General features: G+C 36.9%; 1 protein-coding gene and 1 long non-coding RNA gene across 2 annotated transcripts; one reads left to right on the top strand and one right to left on the bottom strand.

Moving 5' to 3' along the window:
- Positions 1-3,277: 3,277 nt before the first annotated feature.
- LOC149173197 (uncharacterized) lies at positions 3,278-3,795 on the bottom strand. The gene is made up of 3 exons (XR_016259665.1): positions 3,683-3,795; positions 3,494-3,564; positions 3,278-3,408 (listed from the first exon to the last, which is right to left on the bottom strand). It is a non-coding gene; the product is annotated as an uncharacterized LOC149173197 (long non-coding RNA).
- Positions 3,796-14,207: 10,412 nt separating this feature from the next.
- Positions 14,208-15,434, top strand: LOC149173196 (F-box only protein 6-like). Its single transcript, XM_089426605.1, has one exon. The coding sequence runs from the start codon at positions 14,208-14,210 to the stop codon at positions 15,432-15,434; it is 1,227 nt and encodes a 408-aa protein (XP_089282731.1).
- Positions 15,435-21,721: the final 6,287 nt, after the last annotated feature.

Raw genomic sequence — 21,721 nt, 5'->3', positions numbered from 1 at the left:
ACAACGGATTAATAAATTCCTTGATTATATAGAGGAAATGTTTGTGCTTACATCTCAGAACAACTATAGCCATTTGCCTGATAACTATTAACTAATAACTGTGCAATGAGATCCCTTTTTTACTTCAAAACCGGAAAAAGAAAGCTAGTAATACTCAGGAGAGTTGAAACTCTAGCCTCAAGCAACCAAAGAGTTCCTTCTATGTGAAACAAGCATCAGGTCGAAGATAAACTTTACCTAGAAACCCTCGGGCATCGAAAAACATTCAAGGGAACCACCTTATGATCACAATTGTAAACCCCAAACCTGTAGCCGAGTCTCCTACAGATTAAAATACACCACAATTCTTGTTAGCAACAGAGCTACAATGGTGGGGAATAAACAATCAATTGAAAAAGAAAACATAACAAAGTCACATATGTAAGCAACGCTTACCCGAGGTACACTCACCAAAGAGAAAAGCATAACCCAGTTTCTGAGAATCCTCCATCTGCATTGTAGCTTTGGATCGATAGACTGAGAAGGCTTGCAAGAGGAGAAGCAGAATCAGAGCAAGTGCCGAGGAAAGACAGAGTAAAATGAGGCACCGCTTTCGCAAATAGGGATGTGTAAACCCCTAGAAGGAGCCCAGCCGTAGGATTGTGAACCCAGGTCTTCCACCATCGATGAAACAAGAGACTCGACATGTGCAGTTGTAGTAGGACAGGCCTGCCCATGCCATGTACCAAGACAGAGAAGGAAATTTAATGCCATAACCAAAGTATCAACACCAATGTAAAGTTTAACAAATTGTAAGCCGGGTTGAATAAGACAGCGTGAACGCTTAGCACTGAGACTGTCAGCGAGCAATATGGTGGGGATTCCCATGGCATGGATAAAATTAATGAAGCCTAATAAACGATGGCACTTAAATCCAAAAGCCAATAACCAATAATTTAATTAGAGATCATATCATATATATACGATTGTAATTACACCCTAAAAATTATAGTATAGTGTTATAACAATTGAAACATAGGTGTATATAAATCAAAATTTTGGTTTGATTATTTTTTTTTTACCGTATGTATGATGTGGAGCTGTGACAAAAGATCAATTCAAGAGATCCAACCCTCTCTTAAGAATTGATTTTGACCACTCAAGTCAATAAAAACCGTCTCTTGTTAGCCACAACATGTGAACATACGATCATAGTGCTGGCTAAGTCCAGATGCTCCTGCATCAATCTCACATAAACATGTAAATGTAAATGTAAATGTAAACTTAAACTTAAACTTAAACTTAAAGGTAAATGTAAATGTAAATGTAAACATTTAACATTTTTAATCTATAAACCCAATATAAATTTAAAATATAAAGAAGTTTATGAACATTAAGAAAATAGGTACGATAAATAAATAAAAATGTAAATAAAATTGATATATTGTAAATAAATAAAATCTCTTTTTATACTTACAAGGTATGGTAAATAAATTAAAATATAAATAAACTAAATGTATGGTAAATAAATAAAACTAAATGTATGGAGAGACTGGTCGCTCCATCGATCAAAGGATTAGCGAGCACGCTGCAGACCTTAAGCATAGGAGAGCTAAGTCTTCCGCTTTAGCTGAACATGCTGAGAAAACCAATCATTATGTTTGTTGTAACACCCCTTGTGAATAGTTAATGTTAGTAAATAGTAAAAGTAATTATTGAACAAAGACTTTATTTGAAAATATATATATTCCTGTTATTAATTTTATGATTAATGAAAAACAATTGTGTTGGTACTGTTTGAGCTGAGTTATGATTAATCATGGTTAGTAACTGGGGAATCAGTTACAATGGAACCCTAACTACCTTGAGGTAGTTGAGACCCCAGAGGAAAAAGGGGAAAAATTCCAAGTCTGGTTAGGATCAGATTGCAGGGAAGAAAGAAAATATTCATGTTATGTCTGGTTAGGATCAGATGGCATAAGAGGAAAGGAATTTTCCTGGTACGCTATGTCTGGTTAGGATCAGATAGCGCTTATTGGCGAGGCCAGTGTAATTGCGGTCGAGTAGGACCTGCAAGTGCTTGGGGGAGGAAGGATTAAGAAGAAATCTTCCTACGGACTGGTGGACTGACAAGCAATACAAGTAGGTTTGTACAGGAATAGGTATGGCCTACTATGTGTACATTTACTTATAGAGTTAACTCTGGTGTGGATATTATGCTAAAAAGATACATGCTTCTGTGCTAGAAAGAGTGGTACAACATAACCTCGTTGACTGTTATTTATATTCTAAGCCAAGAAAAGAACATTAGTTGCTGTATTTGTAGACAGAAACCGAGACATTAGCATTCTATGACACCGAATATCAACTCATGCATACTTTATTCGAAATAGCAGTAGAAAGAAAATTGAATGCATAAGTCTTAGCTTCTGCAGAAACTAGTAAATAATATGAATAGTAGTTCTATGGTAAGAACCCTTACCTATATCTGCATGTCAAAGAAAGAATCTTAACTTTTTATTTACAGTCGAAAATCGAAAGGAAAGAACAGGCACCTCTAACAAGAAATGTATTGCGTTCACAACAGAATGACCACTATTTCATAAACGGAACTGACAGGCCCGCAAACCCAATACATGTATAAACCTCATGCCTCTTGCGAACAAATACAAGCTTTTATATAAACATTGACCGGCCAGGAGGACCGCCATCACCTTGGAAACGAAGAACCATACTACTGTATTAATCATATACATATGCGCGGGTTAACATCACAGGGTTTACCCTACTATAATCATAACAGTTTTAAAGAAAGTAACATGCCGAGGACCGCATGGTAACAGGGGTTACAAGCAGCCTCAGTCGAAAACATTTAGTAAAACCCTCATCTCAAATAGGATAAAAGGGTTTGGTTAAAGTTAATGCATAACGGCCGGAACGCCATGGTCGCAAATTAATAAATAAAACTTGGGTTTAGATTTGTATACCCGGAAAAACAAGTCAAACAGATCTTAATACCATCCCAGGCATGTAACTCATAACCAAGAGTTAAACGCTGATAAAATGAGACAGCATTGTTGTGCCAAGAAGAGATAGAGCTGAAAACTTAAATACGAGTATATATATATAAACAAGTCTGAGACAAATGTCGAGCCTGAGACAAACGCAACCCAATAAATCGCATGGCATAATCAAAATCGTATATGTCTAACTGTATGTTGTTAGTTGAGCATTTAACAAAATAATAAACTGTGCATAAATACATCACTCCGAGAACCGAGCTTGGACAGAAACCATCCTATCATGAGCTCTTAAGAAAGACTAAAGTCATCCAAACTAACAGTCAAGGAAATGAGCCATATAGGATCGTAATCAGTAAAACCTGGTCGCTTAGCGGAGAATTACTTGAAAGCCAGGAACTCGGCCTCCCTGTTCAGCAGAACAGAGGATTAGCCACTGTTCCGAGTAAGTATAATCGATTAATTAGAACCTATGAATGAGGGGTTCCTCATACCTGTAGCAGAAGGGCCGAGGCTGGAAAGTTGGGTCTTCTCCCCAACACTGCTTGCACGCTGGAAGCCTTTCCTGTAAACCATGAAAATAGATGACTGAGTAATATGTCCATCGACTGAGAAACAAAAACAATCAAATGTAAACGATAGCAGAAGTGTAGCTCATAAACTCAGCTTAATCTGAACAGAACCTGAAGTGTTCTTTCGTGCCTTGATAAAACTGCTGCAGTGGAGAACTTCAAAGCCTTCGGCCGAACAGGGTCGAGTCGAGGAGTTCGGGAGCTAAACTCTCGACCAGAATGAAAATAATAACAAAGCCAATGCAAAATGAACATTAAATATTTCACGCAAGACTCGGCCTCGTGGCATCGCCTCTGCCCTTGATCTGAGAAGGTCTGCCACCACCGTCCGATCAACGGGAAGGATCCGGAAGTGTTTGAGCGCGAAATGGGAAGTCCAACGAGCCAGCCTTGCAACTCTGGATCACGCCACCGCACATGGCGAAACGAAGGAGATTCGTTGATCAGGCCAGGTGTATGAACCACAGCAAGCCCGTGCTGCAAACGACAGTGCTCTACGGTACTCATATTCCAAAGCAGATTAAACCGATCTCGCATTGAATGCCATACAGGTCGCAATCAAGGCTGGTGCCAGCCCACGGTACCCGGGATCGGTCGTGGCAACAAGACGCATGGCCACCACAACATAAACCAAACATATATAAGACTAACCATTTATCATTGAGTAGAGATTCGAATGTTATGACTATAATTGTTAATCAAATGTATATTGACCGTGATAATTGTAAAGTGCATATCATATAATAAACCATGAATATGTCAAGCCGAAAGTCGTAGGTGCATGTTGTAATTTTATTCAATAATCATATAAGTCGAAATCCTTGGAGAATTATGGTTCACGTGGTTTATGTATACGTTGATATATTATGGATGGGTGTATGTAGAATTGCAGAATATGTAATATGTAAAAAAAAAAAAATTAATCTATGGTTAGAGCGTGACAATATGGTATCAGAGCCCAAGGTTTACAACTCTGTGACCTTTGGGGAAATTTACTTTGGAAGTTATAGTAACATGAATACAAATAGTATTAAGATATAAGATCAGATAAATTAAATCTATTTAATAAGCTATCCTGGAACAGGTGGTAGCAGAATGAGAAGGGCAAATAGTGCTCCTTATGGAAATCCAGAACCACCGGATATCATGGGACAACCTCAGGGAAATCCTGAGCTTTGGGTAAAATTGGGAGCAGCAAGCCGCAATAATGACTCGACGCTATTGAGGACAGTGCAAGAGCTAAAGGACGAAATGGCCCGGCTGCGAGCAGATAATGAAAGATTAAATGTTGAACATGAGAGGATTCTGAAAATCCTATCTGATAAGCAACACCAACAGCAGTCGCATCCGAGACCTGAACAGCCAAGAATAACAGATGAACAGAGCTATCATACTGAACCAGAAGAAGTAGAGGACAAAGTAGAAACGCGAGGAGAGAAGTCTATCAATGCTTCTGAATATCAAACCCCGAAAAGACCCCGGATGGAACTACAAGGGGAGTTTCGGAAAATCAAACCACCTCATTTTGACGGGGAATCAGAAGAAGCTGCAGAGGCATGGTTGATTAACATGAATAAATATTTTCAAGTATATGAATATGATCATCATCTTAAAGCAAGGCTGGCCATATTCCAGCTGCAGGCCAAAGCCACGCTATGGTGGGAGGAGGTCAAGATGGTGCGGGGAGTAAGTGAACAAGATGTGACGTGGGAAATGTTTCAAAGGTATTTCAAGGAGAAGTATCTGACAGAACGCTTTTATGATGAAAAAGCGCGAGAATTTCATGATCTGCGGCTTGGGCAGCAGACAATTGACGAGTTTGTAACTAAATTCACCTCCCTGCTTCGTTACGTGCCTTATATTCGTGAAGAGAAGGCTAAGGTACAAAGATTTGTTAGTAGCCTACCTCTGACAATGCGAGAAAGGATAGAGTTCGATAATCCAAAAACCATGGATGAAGCAATTCGAAAAGCAAGACTGTGTTACCAGCAGAACAAGTCAAAAGGAGAAAATTCTGGAAAGCGTTGGACAGATAAGCGGGGCAGCAAAATGCCTATGGGTAGTAAGGGAGCACGCAGCAGTTTTCAGAAAGGATTTTCGAAAGGAGCCAATACTAAAAACCCAGCTAAAACTCAGAGTAGATTCAAGCCTCCTACAGAATCCAAATACAGTGAACAGCAAGTTAGACTAGACAATGAAGGCTCAACTCGGCCACCTGTTTAGTGTTGGGGTTGTGGCGGACCCCATTATATTAGAAACTGCCCTCATCGGAAGGACAGCGATCAGCTGTCCCAGATCTACGAAGCTTCGACAGTGGGAGATGTGGCTCGATCCATGCCCAGAATAAACGCAGCATTGGAGGATCGACAAGCTGATTATCAGCCAACAATGATAGAGTTTGAAGGTAAGATCTCTGATCGAACTGTTTCTATTTTAGTAGATCCAGGAGCTACTTTAAGCTATATAAGCCCCAAGGTTGTGGAAAGTTGTGGTTTGCAAACCACTAAATTTAAAAGTCCTTGGCTAGTACAGCTGGCCACTGGGACCAAAAGACGAGTACTAACCAAAGTCAGCAATTGTCCATTAAGGTTAGCTGGCCAAACCATGACAACTGAATTAAATGTACTCCCTCTTGGTTCCTATGACGTGCTGATAGGAATGGACTGGTTGGAACGACGGTGGTCTGTAATTAACTGTAAAACAAAAACAGTCTCTTACCGAGATGAGCTGGGTGTGGGAAAAGAGATTCAAGGCATCCAGAAACCAGTGCAGATTCGACCGATCACAGCCTCACAGCTGGTTAAGTGTATTCGGAATAAGTGCCAGATTTATGCAGTACAAGTGGGGGTTGCGGATTCCGTGAATAAGGCTGCAAATGTTAAAGATATACCAGTAGTGCAAGATTTTGCAGATGTATTTCCTGAAGAAATTCCGGGGCTGCCGCCCAAAAGGGATTTAGACTTCACCATTGAGCTGATACCCGGAGCAGCCCCAGTGTCCCAAGCACCTTATCGGATGAGTGTGCCGGAGTTAACTGAATTAAAAATGCAACTGCAGGAGCTGCTGGAAAAGAAGTATATCCGCCCTAGTGTCTCTCCTTGGGGAGCCCCTGTGCTATTTGTAAGGAAAAAGGATGGGACTCTGCGGATGTGCATAGATTATAGATAGCTGAATAAACTGACAGTTAAGAAAAAATATCCACTACCCCGCATTGACGAGTTGTTTGATCAGGTAAAAGGGGCGACAATCTTCTCAAAGATTGATTTAAGATCGGGTTACCATCAAATCAGAATCAAAGATGAGGATATAGCCAAGACAGCTTTTCGTACTCGTTATGGGCACTACGAGTTTGTAGTGCTGCCTTTTGGATTAACTAACGCACCTGCCACATTCATGTGTTTGATGAATAGTGTATTTCATCAATACTTAGACAAATTTGTATTGATCTTCATTGATGATATACTTATATACTCCCGGAATAGGAAGGAGCATGAGGAGCATTTAAGGATAGTGTTGCAGACTTTACGGGAGCATCAGTTATATGGAAAATTCAGTAAATGTGATTTTTATAAAGAACAGATCCAATATTTGGGCCACATTATTACGAAGGAAGGTATAGCTGTGGACCCCGAAAAGATTAAAACTATAATGGAATGGCCTACACCCAAGGATGTGGCAGATATTCGATCTTTCATGGGGCTGGCTGGATATTACCGGCGGTTTGTAGAAGGTTTTTCTAGAGTTGCCTATCCTATTACCTCCTTGCAAAAGAAGGGAAAGGTGTTTAAGTGGACAGCGGACTGTCAACGGAGTTTTGAACAACTCAAACATTTACTTACCACAGCACCTGTATTATGTGTGGCAGATCTTGAAAAGGAGTATGTAGTTTGTACAGATTCCAGTAAGGAGGGCGTGGGTGGAGTGCTAATGCAGGAAGGTAAAGTGATTGCCTATGAATCCAGAAAGTTAAAAGAACATGAGCAGAAGTATTCTGCCTATGATCTGGAATTAACCGTTGTGATCCATGCTTTGAAGATGTGGCGCCATTATTTGGTAGGAAGGAAATTTTTATTAATGACGGATCACCACAGCTTGACTAGTTACTTTAGTCAACCTACTTTAAACGCAAGACAAGCAAGATGGGTGGACTTCTTGGGAAATTTCGATTTTGAAATTAAACACTTAAAGGGAAAGGAGAACAGAGTAGCTGATGCACTGAGCCGAAAAGTGCATTGCATTTACGAGATTGGTATCAGTCAAGGATGGTCCACTCTTGACAAAGAGATTGAGGAAGCTGCGGCGCAAGATCAGATTTACTTGCAAAAGAAGCTTTTAGTGCAGAATTCAGATACCCGTTCCATACAACAAGGCTATACCTTGAATTCAGCCGGCATGTTGTGCTATCAGAAGAAGATTTACATACCCAATCAGAACAGTATTAAAGAAAAGATTCTGGACGAAAATCATAGAAGTCCTTATGCAGGACATCCTGGTTACCAGAAATTAATCACCTCACTAAGGAAGGAGTATTACTGGCCAGGCATGAAAAAGGATGTTGTAGAATACTTGGCGCGCTGTTTGGAGTGTCAACAGGTGAAGGCTGAACATCAGCATCCTGCAGGACTACTACAGCCAATACCCATCCCAGAATGGAAATGGGAGACCATAACCATGGACTTTATCACCGGTTTGCCGAAATCCAAAAAGAATAATGATTCTATAATGGTGGTTGTGGATAAACTCAGCAAGTCAGCTCACTTTATACCGGTTCAATCCACTTATCGTGCAGCTCAAATCGCAAACATTTTTATGCAAAATATATTTAAACTTCATGGGCTGCCGAAAGTGATAATATCTGATCGTGATGTTAAGTTTACTTCAGCTTTTTGGAGGACCTTATTTGAAGGTCTAGGAACTCAATTGAGCTTCAGCACCGCATACCATCCGCAAACTGACGGACAGACTGAGCGAGTGAATCAAGTATTAGAGGACATGTTGAGGTCTTATGTGATGCAGCAACCTACGCGATGGGAGGAGTATCTACACCTAGTGGAATTCGCCTATAACAATGGTTATCACTCATCCTTGAAGATGAGCCCATTCGAAGTACTCTACGGCCGGAAGTGTCACACACCATCCAGTTGGGGTGGACCAGAGGACAAATTCTTGCTGGGTCCCGAGATGTTGGAAGAGATGGAAGTCATGGTGAAAAGAGTTCGAGCTAATCTAAAGATGGCACAGGACCGGCAGAAGAATTTTGCAGATCGGAAGAGAACATTTAAAGAGTATCAAGTGGGTGAACATGTGTACATCAGAATTCGAGCTAGGAAAAGTACCCTCCAATGGAATGCCTGTGCCAAATTGGCACCGCGTTTTTGTGGACCATTCCAAATTCTGGCACGAGTAGGGCCGGTAGCTTATCAGCTCGCTCTACCCAGCCATATTCGGGTTCATAATGTCTTCCATGTATCAGTTTTAAAGAGATATGTGTATGACCCTAGGCATATAATAAGTTGGCAGGACATTCAGGTAAGGGAAGACTGTCATATAATGTAAACTGAAATAAAATATTAGTAACAGCTGATTTAATTGTTATGTGTTTCAGGTGGAACCGAAAGGAGAGTTCCTGGTCGAACCAGTCAACATATTAGATCGGAGAAGAGTCAAGCTGCGGAAAAAGGTCATCAGCCAGGTTAAAGTGCAGTGGCAGAACTTTGGACCTGAAGAGGCCACTTGGGAAGATGAACAAATGATGAGGGATGCTTATCCCAGACTGTTTATGGATGAACAGCAACATCGGGACGATGTAGACTTTCAGGAGGGGGAGATGTAACACCCCTTGTGAACATTTAATGTTAGTAAATAGTAAAAGTAATTATTGAACAAAGACTTTATTTGAAAAAATATATATTCCTGTTATTAATTTTATGATTAATGAAAAACAATTGTGTTGGTACTATTTGAGCTGAGTTATGATTAATCATGGTTAGTAACTGGGGAATCAGTTACAATGGAACCCTAACTACCTTGAGGTAGTTGAGACCCCAGAGGAAAAAGGGGAAAAATGCCAAGTCTGGTTAGGATCAGATGGCAGGGAAGAAAGAAAATATTCATGCTATGTCTGGTTAGGATCAGATGGCATAAGAGGAAAGGAATTTTCCTGGTACGCTATGTCTGGTTAGGATCAGATAGCGCTTACTGGCGAGGCCAGTGTAATTGCGGTCGAGTAGGACCTGCAAGTGCTTGGGGGTGGAAGGATTAAGAAGAAATCTTCCTACGGACGGGTGGACTGACAAGCAATACAAGTAGGTTTGTACAGGAATAGGTATGGCCTACTATGTGTACATTTACTTATAGAGTTAACTCTGGTGTGGATATTATGCTAAAAAGATACATGCTTCTGTGCTAGAAAGAGTGGTACAGCATAACCTCGTTGACTGTTATTTATATTCTAAGCCAAGAAAAGAACATTAGTTGCTGTATTTGTAGACAGAAACCGAGACATTAGCATTCTATGAAACCGAATATCAACTCATGCATACTTTATTCGAAATAACAGTAGAAAGAAAACTGAATGCATAAGTCTTAGCTTCTGCAGAAACAGTAAATAATATGAATAGTAGTTCTACGGTAAGAACCCTTACCTATATCTGCATGTCAAAGAAAGAATCTTAACTATTTATTTACAGTCGAAAATCGAAAGAAAAGAACAGGCACCTCTAACAAGAAATGTATTGCGTTCACAACAGAATGACCACTATTTCATAAACGGAACTGACAGGCCCGCAAACCCAATACATGTATAAACCTCATGCCTCTTGCGAACAAATACAAGCTTTTATATAAACATTGACCGGCCAGGAGGACCGCCATCACCTTGGAAACGAAGAACCATACTACTGTATTAATCATATACATATGCGCGGGTTAACATCACAGGGTTTACCCTACTATAATCATAACAGTTTTAAAGAAAGTAACATGCCGAGGACCGCATGGTAACAGGGGTTACAAGCAGCCTCAGTCGAAAACATTTAGTAAAACCCTCATCTCAAATAGGATAAAAGGGTTTGGTTAAAGTTAATGCATATCGGCCAGAACGCCACGGTCACAAATTAATAAATAAAACTTGGGTTTAGATTTGTATACCCGGAAAAACAAGTCAAACAGATCTTAATATCATCCCAGGCATGTAACTCATAACCAGGAGTTAAACACTGATAAAATGAGACATCATTGTTGTGCCAAGAAGAGATAGAGCTGAAAACTTAAATACGAGTATATATATATAAACAAGTCTGAGACAAACGTCGAGCCTGAGACAAACGCAACCCAATAAATAGCATGGCATAATCAAAATCGTATATGTCTAACTGTATGTTGTGAGTCGAGCATTTAACAAAATAACAAACTGTGCATAAATACATCACTCCGAGAACCGAGCTTGGACAGAAACCGTCCTATCATGAGCTCTTAAGAAAGACTAAAGTCATCCAAACTAACAGTCAAGGAAATGAGCCATATAGGATCGTAATCAGTAAAACCTGGTCGCTTAGCGGAGAATTACTTGAAAGCCAGGAACTCGGCCTCCCTGTTCAGCAGAACAGAGGATTAGCCACTGTTCCGAGTAAGTATAATCGATTAATTAGAACCTATGAATGAGGGGTTCCTCATACCTGTAGCAGAAGGGCCGAGGCTGGAAAGTTGGGTCTTCTCCCCAACACTGCTTGCACGCTGGAAGCCTTTCCTGTAAACCATGAAAATAGATGACTGAGTAATATGTCCATCGACTGAGAAACAAAAACAATCAAATGTAAACGATAGCAGAAGTGTAGCTCATAAGCTCAGCTTAATCTGAACAGAACCTGAAGTGTTCTTTTGTGCCTTGATAAAACTGCTGCAGTGGAGAACTTCAAAGCCTTCGGCCGAACAGGGTCGAGTCGAGGAGTTCGGGAGCTAAACTCTCGACCAGAATGAAAATAATAACAAAGCCAATGCAAAATGAACATTAAATATTTCACGCAAGACTCGGCCTCGTGGCATCGCCTCTGCCCTTGATCTGAGAAGGACTGCCACCACCGTCCGATCAACGAGAAGGATCCGGAAGCGTTTGAGCGCAAAATGGGAAGTCCAAGGAGCCAGCCTTGCAACTCTGGATCACGCCACCGCACATGGCGAAACGAAGGAGAGTCGTTGATCAGGCCAGGTGTATGAACCACAGCAAGCCCGTGCTGCAAACGACAGTGCTCTACGGTACTCATATTCCAAAGCAGATTAAACTGATCTCGCATTGAATGCCATACAGGTCGCAATCAAGGCTGGTGCCAGCCCACGGTACCTGGGATCGGTCGTGGCAACAAGACGCATGGCCACCACAACATAAACCAAACATATATAAGACTAACCTTTTATCATTGAGTAGAGATTCGTATGTTATGACTATAATTATTAATCAAATGTATATTGACCGTGATAATTGTAAAGTGCATATCATATAATAAACCATGAATATGTCAAGCCGAAAGTCGTAGGTGCATGTTGTAATATTATTCCATAATCATATAAGTCGAAATCCTTGGAGAATTATGGTTCACGTGGTTTATGTATACGTTGATATATTATGGATGGGTGTATGTAGAATTGCAGAATCTGTAATATGTAAAATAAATAAATTTAATCTATGGTTAGAGCGTGACATTTGTATTGAGGAGGCTAGTGTTATTGCTAGGGTTTCGCATTTCCATCATCGTAAATTTAGGGAAGCGCTTGAGATTGAAAAAAGGCCTAGCAAGCGTGACATTTGTATTGAGGAGGCTAGTGTTATTGCTAGGGTTTCGCATTTCCATCATCGTAAATTTAGGGAAGCGCTTGAGATTGAAAAAAGGCCTAGCAATCTTAATAGAGACGATGGCTGGAAAGTTAGTAGATGTTGGGTCCCTGCTCTCTCTTCCTAGTTGGTTTCCGCCCTCCTCCTTAGGGTTTATTTCTGTTTTTATTATTTATTATATATATTTATTTATTTATTATTATTATTATTATTATTAACTTATTTATTTTAACGGTTTTATGTTTTATTGATTTATTTTTATTGATTCGTTTCTTTTTTTTTTTTTTTTTTTTTTTTTTTTTTTTTTTTTAACTTATTCATTTTAACTGATTTATTGATTTATATTTTTTGATTCGTTCTATATTTTTTGAGTCTTTTTAACTAATTTATTATTTTATTTAGTTATTCGTTCTATTATTACCATTTTTATCTAATTTTCTATCTTACTCATCCTCTTAATTATTAATTTTATTCATTTATTCTGTTTGTAGTTATTTATTTATTCGTTTTATTATTTTATTTTCTGAGACTTTTAACAAAAAAATAAATAAAAAAATTCTAACTAACCTATTTATTTTATTCTTTTTACCATTTTTAACTAATTTCTATTTTTATTTTATTTTGACTTATTTTTCTATCTGACCCAACCTCTGTGGTTTTCTTCCAGTAATGGATAATTTTTAATATTTATAGGCTTTTTTGTTTTTTATTTGATTATTTTATTTTCATTTATTTTGAGTATTTTATCTTTATTATTATTATTATTATTATTATTCGTAGTAACTAATTTATTTATTTTTAATTTAATTTTCATTTATCTATTTATTAATTTTATTTTGAATATTTTTAACTAATTTTTCCTAACTAACCTAACCTCGTTTTGACATTGGTTAGGTCTTTGATGCATCTGTTTGTTATTATTTTATAATTTTTAATAATATTTTTAATAAGATTATTTTATATATTAGGGTCCATTATTTAACTAATTTCTAATTTTTATTAATATTTGTGAACTAAGTACCCTTCAATTATATGTTTTAGTCCTATTTCTTACTAACTATGCTAATAAAATATTTTTGACCCTGGTCCTAGAGTCAAACTAGCCGTTGGTCAGGAGGCTCCGTTCTGCCTATTTAAATTGCTTTGCTGGATCTGTTTCTTCAACTTGTCCTCAGACGATGAAGCACACTTGTTGGTTCGAAACGGGCCGACAAATGGTATTCCATGTGATTTTCCCGGAAAATTCTCTCTAAATAAAACTTCTTTTTATATTTAGTCCATAAACTTCTTTATATTTAAAAAAGATTCAAAAAAGAGGTTTTATTTAGGTAAAGCTTATGGGCCAAATACCATTTTAATACCCTCGGCTAAATACCATAGACCAAATACTATATTTATAAAAGAGGTATGATAAATTAATAAAAATATAGATAAACTAGAGGTATGGTAAATAAATAAAACATTTTTTTTTTATATTTACTCCATAATTCACTCAAATGAAATTTTATTTAGGTGAAACTTATGGGCCAACTACTATGGGCCAAATTACTATTAATACAATGTAAAAAAACATTATTAACCCTAATATTAATATTAATAAAAATAAAGATGGCACGTGGTATTGACCTTGGTATTGAGAACCAACGGTATTGACCCATCGTATTCATCTTAAATGTAGCTTATTTAAAGAAGAAATTAAGCCAGCATAGATCAAAGAGTTAATCCATCTCTTTGTGTTTGCAGAAAATTTATCAGAATCGGTTATCAGCAAATAGACCTCAGATTTTTATTTTATTCAAAATCAATTAAATGGAAATAGAAACCGCAGTGCAGGAGTGTTGTTCATCCAAAGTGGAAACACAAAGGGAAAGGGAAGATGGAGAGGAGTGCTCAGCGTGGTGGTCTCAACTGCCCAACGATCTAAAAGAGAAAGTGTTGGCATGGTTGCCGGCTGAAAACTTATGTAGATATCGTTGCGTCTCTAAAGAGTGGAATACCCTCTTTCTGTCCACAAGTTTTATAAGTGATTATTGGGTTGAGGCACCTCCGAACAAGAAGAAATCATGGCTTCTGTTGTGGAATGACATCTCTATGGACTTTATGGTTTATTGTTTATATAATAAAATTTGGAAAAAGTTTTCTTTTGCCTTCTTACAAGAAAAATATGACGTGGAGGCGTTAGAGATCCACGGATCGGCTGCAGGCCTTTTATTGTTGTCAATTGTGTCTTTAAAACATACTGTATTCAGGCACATTGTCTCCAATCCTCTGACAGCGACGTCGTTCGAACTTCCCAGAATCAACGCTAGAGCTATTTGGGGCATGACCATCGTGGCCGGGGAGGGCGAGGCCCACAATGGAGAAACATATAAAGTGATAGCGATAACGGGGAATGAACAGAGGGTGCAAATCTACGATTCAGTTGTAAAGACGTGGACTACAGCGGGACGCGTGGCACATAATATGGGTGTATCGTGGACAACATACAAGGAGAAGATAGTTGTTTCTGAGGATTTTTTGTATTGCAAGGCCGTGGAGGGCATCTCTGTTTTCAACCTCCAAAACCGGAAATACGGTATCGTGCCTTTCCCGTTCGAGAATGCGGAAACTAGGGGAATGCCCAGGGAAGATGTAATTTTCACTTGCGGCTCGCGAGTGCTTTTAGCGTCATCCGTATCCAAGGCTGACATGGTTTTCCGTGGTTTTATGATAACGGAGATTGCGAAGCCCAAATCGGGTTCAGGCAACATCGCGGGTCGCAGGGTTATTGCAGGGATTCCACCATCTGTTTTCCAAAAGTTTAGGACAGAGAAGCTCACCAAGTTTATTTCGAGAAGGTTCGGAAGTTTAATGTTTGATTTTGAAGGGACAGGGGACTTGGTGTGCTTCAGACATGCGTGTGCTAAAGAGGTGCTTGTTTATAATACAACTCAAAAAACATGGAAATGGCTTCCCACAGGTCCAATACCTGATGGTCGGCATTTTAGTCCAGCTATTTTTAGCTTCGAACCTAGACCTCATAGGAAGGTCGAATAAATCGACGAGTTCTCTTATTTATTATCGAACCTTTTTTCCTTTAATTTGTTGTTTTGGTATTCATTCTCAAACATACTTTATAATTTGTTTTTACTATCTTTGTAGTTATCAGATTTAAATTAAATGATCTTTATTATTTTTATCATTATTTTGTCAAAGAGACTAAGATTAAGTAAATTCATTTTATGATTTTTAGTTAACTTCATTATTTGTTAAGAGTGTTGGATTAATGTAGAAATGATATGTTCAGATAGAATTGATTAGTTGTATTCTTGTAGTTAGTGTTTGGGTATTTGGTGAAGTTGTCTTAGAAGCTATCTATGTGTGCCTATATGATGTACTCTTTGCCCAAGTAGATTTGATTTAATTCTTGAGCACTTTTCTGATTTTTTAACTTGGTATCATGTGTGCCTATATATTGTTGACCAAGTAGTTTGATCAATGAGATTTGATTTAATTCTTGCCCATCTCTCTATGGTATCAGACCGAGAGAAGGAGATCCAGTGAGACTTCAGATCTGACAGAAATCAGATCCGTGAGCGCTGTGACATCTTGTTGTTAAGTTGTTGCTCCCAAGTTTTTATGTTTTGGTTGAGAAAAATTCTTTGGAGATCTAGTGAGACTTCGCTCCCAAGTTTTTATGCTTTGGTTGAGAAAATTTCTTTGGAGATCTAGTGAGACTTCAGATCTGAGAGAAATCGGATCCGTGAGGGCTGTGACATGTTAGGGTGTTGCTCCCAAGTTTTTATGTTTTGGTTGAGAAAAATCAGTGTTGGTTGTTTGTAGTTTTGTGTACAATCAAGCTTGGGTTCTTGTTGGCTATCTGCAATGGTTGTGTGCAATCTAAATATGTAGGTGGGAGGTATTCTAAAGCCTTGTCATAGGTTCCCTATAACAGTTCAATTCCAGGGAGGTGACTGGAGACACATTGGTGACTGTAGACACATTTGGGAACTCGTCGGTCAATCAAACTGAGCAGATGAAACGTGGAATAATAAAGTGAAGCATGCCATAAGTAATTGTTGTTGTGTGAAAACCTAGTGTTTGCCGCATCTGAAGAGTTCACTTTACACCTTGAACCAATTTACTATTTTTTAAGTTGGGTTGTGTATAAAGTTTTCATAAGTGAAATTTTGTTCGTAAACATGAATGTTTTTTAATGGAGAAATAAGTTATTAGAATTTTTTTGAGTGTATTGGATTAAAGAAGGAAATTAAATTTTTGGAAACATGGTTTTGTAAAAAAATGAAAAATAAGAAGGAATTTTGGCTTTGTTTTTTATTGGAAGCAAGATTAAGTCTTATTTTTTAGATCCATGCATTTGGTTTTGGATCTGGTGTGTATTTGGATGTAGATCTCGTGAATTATTTGGGTGCAGATCTAATGGATTTGGGTGTATTTTGTTGATTGGGGACATTTTCTTTTGTCATTATGTCAAATTTTCTAGTTGAAACTTATTTGAATGAGTCCACAAGGCGTTCAATTTTCACCTTGAACCAATTCACTATTTTTTAAGTCACGTTGTGTATAAAGTTTTCATGAGGAAATTTTGTTTGTAAATGTGAAAGTTTTTTAGTGGAGAAATAAGGGGTTAAAACTTTTTTTATGGTGAAAAAAATTTACCAGATATAAGGAGTTAAATATTTTCCTTTGGATGAAAGTTAAAAATTGGGTGTATTTGATTAAAGAAGGAAATTAAAGTTTTGGAAATAAGGTTTGGTAAAAAAAGAGACATAAGAAGGAATTTTGGCTTTGGTTTTTTATTGGAAGCAAGACTAAGTCTTGTTTTTTTAGATCCCGTGCATTTGGTTTTGGATCTGGTGAATTGGGGTGTACATCTGGTGGATTTGGGTGCAATTTGTTAATTGGGGACATTTTTTTTGTCATTATGTCATTTTCTGGTTGAAACTTATTTGAATGAGTCCACAAGGCGTTCACTTTTCACCTTGAACCAATTAACTATTTTTTAAGTCACGTTGTGTATAAAGTTTTCATAGGGAAATTTTGTTTGTAAACTTGAAGGCTTTTTAATGGAGAATAAGGGATTAATTTTTTTTTATGGTGTAAAAGAATTTACAGGATATAAGAAGATAAATATTTTCTTTTGGGTGAAAGTTAAAAATTGGGTGTATTTGATTAAAAAAGGAAATTAAAGTTTTGGGAATAAGGTTTGGTAAAAAAAAGAGAAATAAGAAGTAATTTTGGTTTTGTTTTTTATTGGAAGCAAGATTAAGTCTTGTTTTTTTAGATCCTATGCATTTGGTTTTGAATATGATGAATTTGGATGTAGATCTAGTGAATTTGGGTGTAGATCTGGTGGATTTGGGTGTATTTTGTTGATTGAGGACAATTTTTTTTGCCATTATGTCAAATTTTCTTGTTGAAACTTATTTGAAAGAGCCCACAAGGCTTGAAGAAGGAAATTATGCAAATTGGAAATTCAAGGTATTAACAATTTTAGAGGGAAATAATTTATGGCCCATTCCAGATTGGGAAAAAAGGTAAACAAAAGCAAAGGTGTTGCTACTAATGTCACTTAAGGACAACATCATTCCTCATATTAGGGATTGTAAAACATCCAAAGAAACATGGGATGTTCTTACAAGCTTGTATGAAACATCTAATACTAACCGGATTTTTTTCTTGAAGACCAAGTTTTTGTCAATTAAAATGGGGGCCAATGAAAGTATAAGAAATTTCATTTCCTGTGTCAAAGAGCTAAGTGATAAGTTAGGAGACATTGGTGAAAAGGTGTCCAATATTGACTTGGTAACCATCACATTAAATGGCTTAGTGCAAGAATATCAAGTTTTTGTTTCAATTCTTTCAGCTAGAGAGAAGCCTCCTATTTTTGATTAATTGATAGGTATTCTTCTACAAGAGGAAGAGAGGATCAAAACTTCAGTTTGGGCTCAAAAAATTCAAATTTGGCATTGGTAGACAAGGGTAAGAAGCCATACAAAAGCAAGCCATGGGACAAAAGAAAAAAAGAGGAAAGTTTCAAGCAAAGCAAAAAAGTATGGCACAATCTAAATTTCCAGTTCATGATAAGAGAAATCGTGATTGTTATTATTGTGGCAAACCTGGACATCATCCTAAAGATTCCTATAAAATGAAATATAATGAGTCTAAACAAAGAAACAGAAGGCATAATGGTAATTTTGTGGACAAAGACACCTCAATTAATTATAGATTTAAAAATCTCAAATTGTTTGTTTCTAATGCTACATTGTCTGTTGAGATTGATGATGTGAATGCTTGGTTCATTGATTATGGTACATCACTCCATATGTCCTATAATAAGGATTGGTTTGATGAATATCATGAGAACATTGATGGAACATGTGTTTATCTACGAGATAATAGATCCCTTCAAGTTCAAGGATATGTACTAATAGGTGTGATATTACCTAATGGAAAAGAGAGATAGATCCATGATGTGATGTATGTTTCTTGTATAAAAAAATAATTTAATAAATGTTTCTACTATTGTTGATCAAAACCTAAAGGTGGAATTTGTCAAATCATAGTGTGTTGTTAAAGATATCCATGATCGCTACAAGGTTATTGCCACAAGTACCAAAGTTGGAGGGTTGTATAATTTGAATGTAACCAAGAGAGGGCATCAAGCATTAGCATCTACAACAATGTCAATATAATAGTTATGACATCAAAAGTATGGGCATTTAAATCATAATGATTTAATGTTACTTCAAATAAAAGCAATGGATGAAGGTCTTCCTGTTATGAAGAATAATCATGTTCAATGTGAAGCATGTGCACTTGGTAAGCAACATAGAGAGGAATTTCCTATACATGAAGAAAAAAGGCAAAGAGAAGTACTTGAATTAATTCATATTGATGTATGTGGACCTATGCAAACTAGATCTCTTGAAGGAGCATTGCATTGTCTTATTTTTGTTGATGATAGATCTAGATACACTTGGGTCTATTTCATACGAAAGAAAAGTGATGTTTTTGAATACTTTAAGGAATTCAAAAACATGGTGGAAAAACAAACTGGGAAATACATCAAAATTCTCTGATCTGATCGTGGGGGCGTATACAAATCAAGAGATTTTAATCAATATTGAAAAAGTCATGGGATTCTACAACAATTTATAGTGCCTCATACACCTCAGCAAAATGGAGTTGCTAAGAGTAAAAATATAACACTAGTGGAATGTGCACGAAGCATTCCTCAAGAAAAAAATATCTCTAATGATTTTTGGGCTAAAGCCATTAATACTGTTGTTTATTTGAAAAATAGGAGTCCAACCAAAATTTTAGATCTAAAAACACCTTTTGAATAATTTTATGGATATAAACCAAAAGTGAATCACTTAAGATTTTTTGGATGCAATGCATTTGCACATATTCCAAAATATGAAAGAAGAAAACTTGATGCAAAAATCAAATATGTGCACATTCATTGGTTATTGTGATGATCAAAAGGCATACAAGTTGTTTCATCCTACTTCACATAAATTGCTTGCAAGTAGGGATGTGGTGTTTCATGAAAATATAGATGAAGGTGATAAAATGAATAACACAGGTGTATGGCATGATATTGATGATTATGTCAAAATGGAAGCATGTTTTGAATTGGAACAGGTACAACAATAGGTACAGGAATGGGTATAGGTTCAAGATCATGAATCATCCAGTAGTCGTGACACTCCAAGAAGAGAACAAGAGACTCCACAAAGCAGGAAGAATGATGAAAGAAATAAAACTCTAAGGAGGTCATCACATCAAATTCATCCACCTATAAGGTATAAGGATTATGCATTAATGTCTCATGTAATGAATGTTGTAGAACCTTCAAGTTATGAAGAAGCTAAATAATTTAAAGAATGGAGAGATGCAATGAATGAGGAATACAACTCTATAATGAAGAATGACACATGGGAATGTCATTTGTATTCTTTGACAGGATCAAATAACTGTTGTCGCACCAATACTATGGGTCAATACCATGGTAATTACCCCTCGTATCGAAAATACCATGGTACACATTATGTACGCGACTTTAACTAACAAGACATGTGTATGTATGCAACCTTGATTCATGGGACCCTTGTATAGTTTCTAAAACTTTACCTTTATCATCCATCTATCTCTAAAGTATCATTTCTCTATCCATATCATTGATAACATCTGTATCAATCTGCATAACCATCATGTTATCAAAATGTTGACATATTTTATAAAGTAGGTTTCCATTAAGGACAACACATTAGCCATCATGCCAACATAGAATCAAGCACAGATTCATTAAAATCACAAGTTTGATAGGTGAATTATTCACAGTCAAAGCATCTTGATTTTTTTAGGGAAAACAAGTTTAAACAACATAAATCAAGATTTGCCCACAAATTTTTTCATTGGATTTTAGTGAGAAATCCACTGAAAACTCTAAAAAGTAACACTTTATGACTAATCCATTCATATGTTAAATTAATTATATATCTTTTCCATAATGATTATCTCATGAACATTTTTAATAGTGGTAGAGAGATAAAGTTAATATAGACTGTCCAAGTGAAATGTTATCATGTCCATCTTGAAGAAAGATGAAGTACATGTGACATTGTTGCTAGAGTAAGGAGTTTTGAAAGCAAGAGAGAAGTAGGTAGTCATGGGAGAAACTGGATATTGAGGTCGAGTTATAGATGTCTATGATCAAGTATTTTAGTCTCTATATTTGAAAATCATCTTTAACATTGTTTCAACTGTACCCTTTCAAATATTGTACCCTAGGTTTGAATTTCACCGATCCAAGGAATATTTTAAGAGCGATCGTTTTTTTGTTAAATTTTTTTATTTATGAAATATCATTGTATTCAAGTGTACCACGTCATGTTGTTTGATGGTTCAAGTTGTCCACAAATAAGTGATCTCATGCATTTTGATATTAGTATTATTGATGAGGAAAATAATATCACGAATGTGAATACTGGTTTCTTATAACATAGATAAATTTGCAATGAATCCTGTGAATTTTCTAAGCTAAAGGACATTGAAAGGAACTTTCTTTTAAAACTTATACCTTGTTAATATTTTTCAATCCTTGTAGATGTATTTGAATAAGGTAAGACTTCAATTATTATTCAATGATGCATTCATTTGTAGATTTACTTTCTAGAGACACATCTGTCAAACCATGATCATACAAAGTTATTTGTTGGTATGTCAATGATATGACAAAACTAGTCCCTACTTTCAAGATGTAATTTAGGTTTCTAATAGACCATTGCTTGATTTTTGTAGAATATTGAACTCGC

This window comes from Pinus tabuliformis, chromosome 4_2 (assembly GCF_031772625.1).
Source record: "Pinus tabuliformis cultivar Carrire ecotype Pingquan chromosome 4_2, CPIR1, whole genome shotgun sequence".
Taxonomy (NCBI): Eukaryota; Viridiplantae; Streptophyta; class Pinopsida; order Pinales; family Pinaceae; genus Pinus; species Pinus tabuliformis.
This window is presented reverse-complemented; position numbering and strand designations above follow the sequence as displayed.

What these genes read in the sequence shown, in the direction of transcription:
- LOC149173196 (XM_089426605.1), top strand. Translation starts at nt 14,208, where the DNA reads ATGGAAATAGAAACCGCAGTGCAGGAGTGTTGTTCATCCAAAGTGGAA.